At 35.7% G+C, this 10158-nt stretch overlaps 1 protein-coding gene across 1 annotated transcript; it reads left to right on the plus strand.

The window, feature by feature from the left end:
• Window positions 1-4141: 4141 nt before the first annotated feature.
• LOC139506301 (mantle protein-like) lies at window positions 4142-5658 on the plus strand (the record flags this gene model as incomplete). Its single annotated transcript, XM_071295443.1, is given in 1 exon segment — window positions 4142-5658. A coding segment is annotated over 1 exon segment (1050 nt), but the record flags the coding sequence as incomplete, so codon positions are not given.
• Between the last annotated feature and the right edge of the window lie 4500 nt (window positions 5659-10158).

Raw genomic sequence — 10158 nt, forward strand, 5'->3', positions numbered from 1 at the left:
CACTAATCTCAGATCTAAGGAGAATTAAAATCTATTGAAGGGTTTTAACACAATAAATCCAAGTAATAAGATTTTCTCTCATAAGTGGCTAAGAATATCTTATAAAAAATGTACACGATTGACGAAATTGATTGTTTTGTAAACATTCTTACACGTGTTTCTGGACCTCGCCAAGGCCAGGTTGGGCTTTAAGGAGGGTAGTAAAGGGTTATTTTCGTGCAACGTGTTTTTTCAATTTTATTTCACGTGCGGCCGTAAAAATGGTTCGTTATTCACCGTGTTTCTTGAAATCGGTAAAAAAATCAACGTGCAAGACATTTTTAATTGTTCGTTATTTTTGAAATGGCATTTTAATTCGCGTTTTTCCGTGCAGATACCCCCCTTTTTACGCCCCCTCTTTAGAATCATCCGTATCAATCAAATTAAAACTAAATTCTAAAATTGCTCTTGTTCTGAAATGTCGCTTGCATCAAACACAGGAGCAATTTAAGGATTTTATTTTAATCAGATTTTCCTTCTCTTTCATGACCACTGACAACAGATTACTACGGTTTTGTTTTGGATTAGATAAAGTATATTTTGTTGACGTCCAGCAGCCGATAATTCAAACATTTAGAAAAACACGAATAATTCAGTTTAAAAATAAACGAAGATGATAACAATATAACAAATTTAACTTAAGATACATATCATAGCTTATCTTTTTTTAATTTTGTTTGTAATGGTCATTCTAAAGTATTATTATATAAATACAAGAAAAGGCAATCTAAAACTTGTTATTTTAGTTTAAATTTGTTAATGGGGAGGCGTGGGACCGGTGGAAATTGTGGGGGTTGGGGTTAGTTTGCTTTTGTGGTTAATGTACGTTCCCCCCCTCAATATCTCTATTTAACCCAATTTAATTTATTTTACAAAGCATTATTTAAAAAGAATTCAGGACGGGTTTTATCAGTTTCATTACGTAAGCGTAATACAAACTTCTCATATTATTTTTAGATTTGAGAACTTGAAAAGAAATTGTTATTAAAGTTAAGCTTATATCTTTACTACATGTATTGTTGAAAATGGTCACTCAATTAAACCATTTAGCTGTGAAATTAAAATTCAGTAGCTTTATATCGGTGTTTAATTGCCCTATTCTCAGCAATTGTCGTTCGTGTTTGTCAACCGCATATTTAACCCAGAAGTTTGAGAGTATTATGTCGATAAAACCGTAACCCGAATAATCCCATAGGCAGATCCAGGGGGCCCTGGGGGGGCCCGCCCCCCCCCTTTTGTTGGAAAAAATTGGTTGATTATATAGGGAATCACTGAAGCATGACTGGAGAGGGCCCCCCTTAGGTTAGTCAGCGCACCCCCACCCCCCCTTAGGAAAAGTTCTGGATCCGCCACTGAATTCCCCTTTATACGGAAACTACGAAATATACCTTGAAGGGTCTGGATGTGGCTTTCAGAATATAGAGGATTATGGCCAAAAAGTGCAGCCTGAATATAGGGCAAAAATAAAGCATAGTGAAAAAATGGGACAAAAAAAAAGAATTAATAGTCTACTAAAATATAAATAACAGAGAATAATGGACAAAATATTCAAAGAATAGAGAAAAGCTGTAAAAAAATGAACATGCATGAAATACTTGCCATTGGAGTAAAAAAATAACAATATTCAACCAATCAATTAACCAAATGTTGATGCAGCCAGTTAAAGACATGTTTTTGTTTTCAAATATACGTCATTTATGTTGTTTCTTTCACAAGACTCATTTGGGGATAAACGTACAACACATAGACCCCCTAAATATCCTTAAAGACAAGGTCTTTTTGGGGAACAAACTGGTTGATAATATAGGGAATTACTAAAGCATGACTAAAGCGGGTACCTCCTAGGTAGAACAACAAATGTAAGTTAACCCACCCATACTTGTGAAAATTTACAGATTGGTTGAATAAAAGCAATTCTGAAACCTCGTCAGTGGTTGTCATACCTTAATGTTCTCGGTGATTTGGCGAATTTGTTGATGCCTATTTATATTATTGACAACTTGTAAATATACTCCGCCTCATTCTGGATCATGTAACTTTCCCATGTTCGGAGCCGATAATTCAGTGGTTGTCGTTTGTTGCTGTATATCATATTTGATTTTCGTTTATTGTTGTGTTCAAAAATGAAGCTGCTATTTTTTTCGTTGGTTTTTATTTTACATTTGTCATTTTGGATCGTTTATAGATTACTATGCGGTTTAGGTTTGGCTCATTGTTGAAAGTGGTACTTTGACCTATTGTTTTAAAATTTCTACGACATTTGGTCTGTGGTGGTAAATTGTCTCATTGACAATCATATCACATATTCTTGTTTGTGAACGGAATATATTTAGCGCTTTATCAAGTATAGAGACACCGGTCTATCATTTATGTTATCGTCTAGATGAATTTTGATTATTCTTGTCGTTGGGTACGTGTCTTATTGACACATATTATCCCACGTCTGCTTTTATTCATTATTAAACAAAATTTCCTTCTTTTTTTCTGGGGGAGTTGGGAGGGGAGGTGGTCTTCTTTGACGCAATTACAGAAACAATACATGCACAGAGGCGGATTTAGGGAGGGGGCCAAGGGGGCCCGGGCACCCCTTTTTGGGACAAAATTTGGTTGCTTATATAGGGAATCACTGAAGCGTGACTGGAGCGGGCCCCCTCTTAGGTCAGTCAGTGGGCCCCCACTTATGAAAATTTCTGGATCCGCCACTGATGCAGTTTTAATCATTTACAGTATAACTACAAGAAACATCCTAGCATTATTTCCTTACTCAAACTGTTCTTTACTATGTACGAAGTCGTCTTGGATACATGAGACGTATTTTAGTAAAGACAGCGAGGGATTAAGGATAAAGAAAAAAAAAGCATAAAAAAATCAAATTCATCAAGCTATAATCTTATGTAAGATCTTATATTTTTGTCATTTAGAAAATTCGGTACTGATTGAAGATCTTGTTAGTGTGTAGTCACTGTTAAATTTATTCATAACTTTTTGTATATTCTGGAGACGATTTAAAGTTTGGTTTTATATAGCTTATTGTTTAAACACTTATATTCACCTCTAGATGTTGTTATGATTTTACTGTGGGATTTGAATTGTTGTATCGTAGACGTTAATTCAATTTGCATCTCTTTTTATTCATAAGCATTATAAATAACATATCATATCTTGAGCACGCTTACTGCTAAAATCTTTATTTTCAAAAATCCAGTTTTTCCGAAAGATATCTAAAAGATGCTTTCCATACTTTTCCGGTATGCATCTATAAAAGGATGACTGCAGCTGAAATTTACGTAAATGAATTCATTACCCGATATATATCAAGGTTGCTTACTGCTGACTTCTTTCTTTTCATAACTGGAGCTTTTTGAAGTCCACATGCGTTTTTTATGCCCCATCTACGATAGTAGAGGGGCATTATATTTTCTGGTCTGTGCGTCCTTCCGTCCGTCCGTTCGTCCCACTTCAGGTTAAAGTTTTTGGTCAAGGTAGTTTTTGATGAAGCTGAAGTCCAATCAACTTGAAACTTAGTACACATGTTCCTTATGATATGATCTTTCTTATTTTAAAACAAAATTAAACTTTTGACCCCATTTTCATGGTCCACTGAACATAGAAATTAAAAGTGCAAGTTTCAGGTTAAAGTTTTTGGTCTAGGTAGTTTTGATGAAGCTGAAGTCCAATCAACTTGAAACTTAGTACGCATGTTCCCTTTTGGTTGATCTTTTTACTTTTAAGGCCAAATTAGATTTTTTACCCAATTTCACGGTCCATTGAACATGGAAAATGATAATGCGAGTGGGGCATCCGTGTACTTTGGACACATTCTTGTTAATTATTAGATTTCACTAGTATCATTAGAAAAACCTAGAAAAACCTAGAAAAATATGGTTGAAGTTGGTAAGATTTCCCGTATTATTTAGATGAAATGTATGGACAGAAAGATATGAATCAGTATCAAATATGCAGGAGAAAGAAGAATTTGAAAATATTTTCACATTTATTTCAGTACCATTATGTTTTAGATACAGTGTTTTAATGCATTACCAAATAAGTTCAAAGTAAAATGTTACATAATTTTAACCAATGAAATTTCTTTATTTTTACAGGCGACACAGAAAACAGTTTTTATGTAGATACAGGATTTGCATATTTTGAAAAAGAGGTTAACGGTAACATGTCCGATAGCAGTCACATAGACTTTGAAGCTGAAACATCGCCAATACAAAACGGCGATATCGATCATTTGGAACTCAATGGCGAAGAGACAGAATCGGTAAAGCGCATGACAGTCGATTCCACTGATCCAATGGCGCCATACGAAACAAGAATTATCTCAGAACCAGTGCCATTAGATAGAGTCATGACACAAGACATTGTAGAAAAGAGAATAATCAAACAAGCACCGGCAGAGCGGATCGTGACACGACCGGTTGAGTATGTGCGGGAAAGACCCGTTGAGTATGTGCGGGAAAGGCCCGTTGAGTATGTAAGGGAGAGACCTGTTCAGTATGTCACAAAAAGGCCCGTTGAAGTTGTGAGAGAACAACGAGTTGAAGTAGTTCCACAACAAATCCAAAGAGTAATACGACCTGCACCGACCGTTAGAAGAGTGGTGCAACAACCAGTTGAGAGAGTGGTGCAGACGCAACCAGTTCGAGTAATAAGAAGACCGGCACCAGTTGAACGAGTTGTTCAAAGAGTAGTCGAACCTGCACCAGTTGAACGTGTTGTCCAAAGAGTAGTCGAACCTGCGCCAGTTGAGAGATATGTTCAAAGAGTTGTGGAACCTGCACCAGTTCAAAGGGTTATCACAAGATCTAGACCAGCTGAGAGGATTGTTACTGCCCCAGTAGAAAGAGTTGTGACGCGGGCACGGTCTGTCGGCAGAGTAGTCCGATCTGAAGAGAGAAGATATACAACGGCTAGACCTGTAGAATCCGTTATAACTACATCAAGACCGGTAGAAACTGTTGTGACCAGAACGAGGCCAGCCGCATCAATCGTTACTACACCAAGATCTGTAGAGACATACGTAACCAGACCGGCGGCAAGCTCTACTATTGTCAGGATGAGTAGAGAAAGACCGGGTTCCGCTAGAACTGTACGGTCTAGTATTTACTCGACTCGTTCATCATATGGCGATGTCGTTTTTTAGTGAATAAATTTGAAATAGGATAAAAATATAAAAGATAAATTTTTCGATTAGTGAATATAGATCGAATGGAATATTGCTTGCTCAATCATCTGTATATTATAACACTGCGGATTTATAAATTTTCGTATGTGATGTGGTGTAATTAATATAATTTACAAATGTCAAAAATATTCTTAAACTATTTAGCAAGGAAAGTGGACACTGTAGTTAATTATATATAGATATTTAGAATATTTAGAGTTTTAACAAATTGCCGTTGAAGCAGAGATTTGTCTTGTTGAAACCGGAAATGACTAGTTCTACTTGTTTCAAAAGAACGAAAGGTTTTCGGACTGATATGACACGGTGGATATTTCGAATCTGCTCAGCGTATATTATATAACAAACTAATAATACTCGTACAATTATACTGTGACATACATTATAGTTATCCTGTTATGGTAATATTAAAGTTTATCACATTGTTATTTGTGTTATTTAGATATGTTCACTCACGCTTTTTTGAAAAGCAAATACAAAGGATAATGGGCATCTATCCGTGACACAAAATCAGTAGATACACAGCAAAAAACACACAAAATCAGTAGATACACAGCAAAAAACACACAGATCAGTAGATACACAGCAAAAAAACACACAAAATCAGTAGATACACAGCAAAAAACACACAAAAACAAAGGAACAGCACTTTTATTGCTGTTCTTCATGTTAAAGTCACAGCGAGACACCCAACAGGGAGTGAAAGAAACTCGTCTTATTGCAAGTTATGGACGCCCCTTCTTTTCAAAATGATTCGACGGAGTCGATTTAGAGCTTGGCATGTAATATATATACACTTGTTTATACTTTAAGATGGTTTTTATTAGGGAGCTACCATTTGATTTTTATGGGGGGGGGGGGGGGGGGGGCTAGGATGAAAAATTTTGTCCTGCATTTTTTTTTAGCTGTAATCTCTGTCCTGCCTTTTTATTTGCCACTCTAATCGGTCCTGCCTTTTTTTTTTTTTAGTTTATCCTGACTTTTTTTTACCTAAATTGTCGTCCTGACTTTTTTTTTTGCAAGTGTCACATCTTTTTACTCAAAACTCCTGTCCTGCCTATTTTTTTCAAATTTCATCCTAGCCGCCCCCCCCCCCCTTCCCCCCCCCCCCCATTAAAATCAAATGGTAGCTCCCTTAGCGACATTAATTGCCGAAATATGTCTTACACGGTCGATGGTTGAAGGGATTTTGTTGAAGTTCGAATGTTGACAACAATTTTACTTTTTTTTAATTTTTGGGTTTTTGGTTTGATGCTGCTTCATGTTTAATTGCTTGTTTTCCTCTTCCAACGACCCGCGGTATTTATCTGGGGCAAATGCAGGACGAGAAACTATTAACAGTTAATACAAAAGGTATGTTCTGTATTAAAGGTGGCGACAGGGATGAAGTTGGAACATGTGGACTGGCACTGCAAAACAATAGTATGTTGGTTAGGGACATACATTTTACTTTTCAACAGGCCAACATCGAACCACTCAAAAGGTAGGTTCTGTAAAGGTGGCGACAGGGATGAAGTTGGAACATTTGGACTGGCACTGCAAAACAATAGTATGTTGGTTTAAAAAGGGACATACATTTTACTTTTCAACAGGCCAACATCGAACCACTCAAAGAGTAGTTGCAAAGGATCATAAACGCACAGAGACCGATGCGTATATATGATGCTAGAATATACGAATGTATACAGAACATGTACAAATGTATGTAAAATAAAACATTGAGAAGTAGTCGAGAGGATGAATATAAATTTATCCACAGGTCAAATTACATTTGCTAATTATTCAACTACATATATAAAACAGAAGATGTGGTATGATTGCCAATGAGACAACTATCCACAAAAGACCAAAATGACCAAGACATTAACAACTATAGGTCACCGTACGGCCTTCAACAATGAGCAAAGCCATACGGCATAGTCAGCTATAATAGGCCCCAATAAGACAATGTAAAACAATTCAAACGAGAAAACTATCGGCCTTATTTATGTTATAAAAAAAAAACGAAAAACAAATATGTAACAAAAAAACAAACGACAACCACTGAATAACAGGATCCTGACTTGGGACAGGCACATACATAAATAATGTGGCGGGGTTAAACATGTTAGCGGGATCCCAACCCTCCCCCTAACCTGGGACAGTGGTATAACAGTACAACATAAAAACGAACTATAAAAATCAGTTAAAAAAGGCTTCTCATCAGATGGACAAAAATAGTTGGACCTGATATAATATTTAACCTTTACTAAACAAAAATTACATGGAGAACAGTCTACACATTTCTGCAATTTTCAAACCCTCTATGAGAGTAAAACATGTTAACGATCGAGACAGCATCACAGCAACACCAAAAATAGTGAGGACAAATAAAGTTCCACATACAATATACAAATGTTTGAACCATACATGCATGCCCAGAGTTTGTATTTCATATATTATTTCAGGAGCTATGCCATTTATTTGAAGATGTTTTTAAAAAATACCATAAACAATGCTAGTAATACAACTTATGAGTGTGTGGGATTTTCTCGCTGTGTTGAAAACCAATGAGTGGCCTTCGACTGTTTTCTTCTCTTTGGTCGGGTTGTTGTCTTTTTGGCATATTTCCCATTTCTATTCTCAATTTTCTATTATAAACTCTTGGAAGATCTTGAATGAATAAATCAGAATTGACATTCATCTGGTCAGTTTGAACACAACAGCGTATCTGATTCAAAATAAACTATTTTAGGTAAAAGGTTTTTCTCTTTTGATTTGCGTTCAATTTTACAAAGGGTTCATGGGTACAAAAATCACTTACAAGGATAAGTTACAATTTACAATTAAGCTTAACAAGACCAAACGACAGCTTCGAAACATTATCTGCCATGACATCAAATATTTTCATGTTCCTGCATGTTCCCGTAAAATTCTGACGTCATTTGTAAGAGAAAATGTCAATTGGCATTTCTCGGGTAATTCCGTTTCTATCCTTCTACCCGATCTGGCCCCGAATGATTTTAAATCGACGATCCTTCGGAGGTTAAAGTAGCAACTGTAGGGCAATGGAATATCACGACTGAATGCTACGAAGGAACAGAATTTGCCGAGTTTAGACGAGTGGAGAAGATGTCTAACGCCACATATCAAAACTGATTTTTGTATGACATAACCTGTACTATTAAACCAGAAGACCTTATTTTGTGTGTCACTTCTCTTCCTTCCCCGATAAATTAATCATCATGCCTCTGTGTTCTATAGGTAACATGCATAGTCGCATTTTTCATCCATTCTTTTGATTATTCAGACAGTTATTTTTTGAGAAAAACCGACATATGGGGTCATACCAGTTGAATATATATTAAAATAGGTAAACGTGGAAACAAGAATGTGTCCATAGTACACGGATACCACATCGGCACTATATTTACTATATTTTTCGAATTGATTGGACTTCAACTTCATCATAAACTACTTTGACCAAAAACTTTAACCTGAAGCGGGACAGACGGACGGACGGAGGACGGACGAACGAACACACAGATACACAGACTAGAAAACACAATGCCCATAAATGGGGCATACAAATTTATTGTTGAAAGTGAAAGAACGTAAAATGTTATTTTCGCGACGTCAAACTATGACATATCGGGAAAAGATGCATTTTTCGACTGATTTTTATCATTCAAACTGATTTAATTTGAAAACGAGTGCATGGACCCCTATTTTTTAAAACAGCAATTTGTTTCATTTTGCAAGGAGATTATGTTACCCAAATTTTATAAAACTGTAAATAGCGCAATTTTTTTAATTTTGATAAGGATGCAGCAAAAAATGACGTTTTTTCCTCTATTCATGAACATTTGATAAATATAGAGTTATTTCGGAATAAAAATTGCATAATTTTTAATGATACTTACCGATTATTTAACAAAAAACAATTTGTGTTTATCTTTTAAAACAAAAAGTTATGTCTTTCTTTCGAAAAAGAAAATACAGACACAAATCTGAATTTTGAGCAAATATACAAAATTTCGACCTCATTTTACTCAAAAAGTAGCACATGAAGGTATATTTTTTATTACATATTTGATTTAATCAGGTAAAAAGTAGCCTATATATGCAAATTTTCAGCAACTTGTAAATACAGGTTCAAAACTGTATCGTATGCCTTAAGCTCTTGATTTGTGGGTTGATCCTTACGGGATCTGAGAATATATTTTTCGATTTCGGGATTTCGGGATATGAATTTCTTTAAATTCTGCATCTCGGGATTTCGGGATCAGGACCCCTCCGACCATCCCCTCAAATTAGCCTTAGTCGGTCTTAGTCATTTATTCAAGGTTCATATCCTACCATTGGCATGTAAATAAGGCTCTCAGAAGAAAAAGCACTGATGGATTGTCTTAGAAGCATATTTTATTAGACTAATAATGGTCTATGTATAAGCAGTTACATTTATTTCATGTTTGAAACGGTGCAAATTTTTAATTTAATTTGACTTTTACCAAAAGATGCATTGTAGCAAAGGAGTAGGATAATTGTGGTCTGAGGCAATAAACACGATTGAATTTAACAGAAAGGAACCAAATATCAGACTTTGGAAAAAGGGAGACGGCTTTGATACCTTTTATGAAATTCTCCATACATAATATTTTTTTACAAAAAATCATCCAACAACAGTTCAGAAGCTGTATATGCCCTCGATATCGCGGGTGTGTTCTAGTGATAGTTTAACTCTTCAAACTTTGCCGAAGAACAAGTTTACGATCTTTGACCCTTGATTGGCAGTTGAACCATGTGTATACATCATGTGTTGTCAACTATCGGTATCAATGCATATGCATAAAAGTAATGTTTCCGCCCACATTGCAATTCATGTAATATCTGCAAATATTTCAAAGCGATTGAAAAAATCACATTTCGTAATCTTTACAAGTACAACT

The sequence above is a fragment of the Mytilus edulis genome, unplaced genomic scaffold, assembly GCF_963676685.1.
Source record: "Mytilus edulis unplaced genomic scaffold, xbMytEdul2.2 SCAFFOLD_2454, whole genome shotgun sequence".
Taxonomy (NCBI): Eukaryota; Metazoa; Mollusca; class Bivalvia; order Mytilida; family Mytilidae; genus Mytilus; species Mytilus edulis.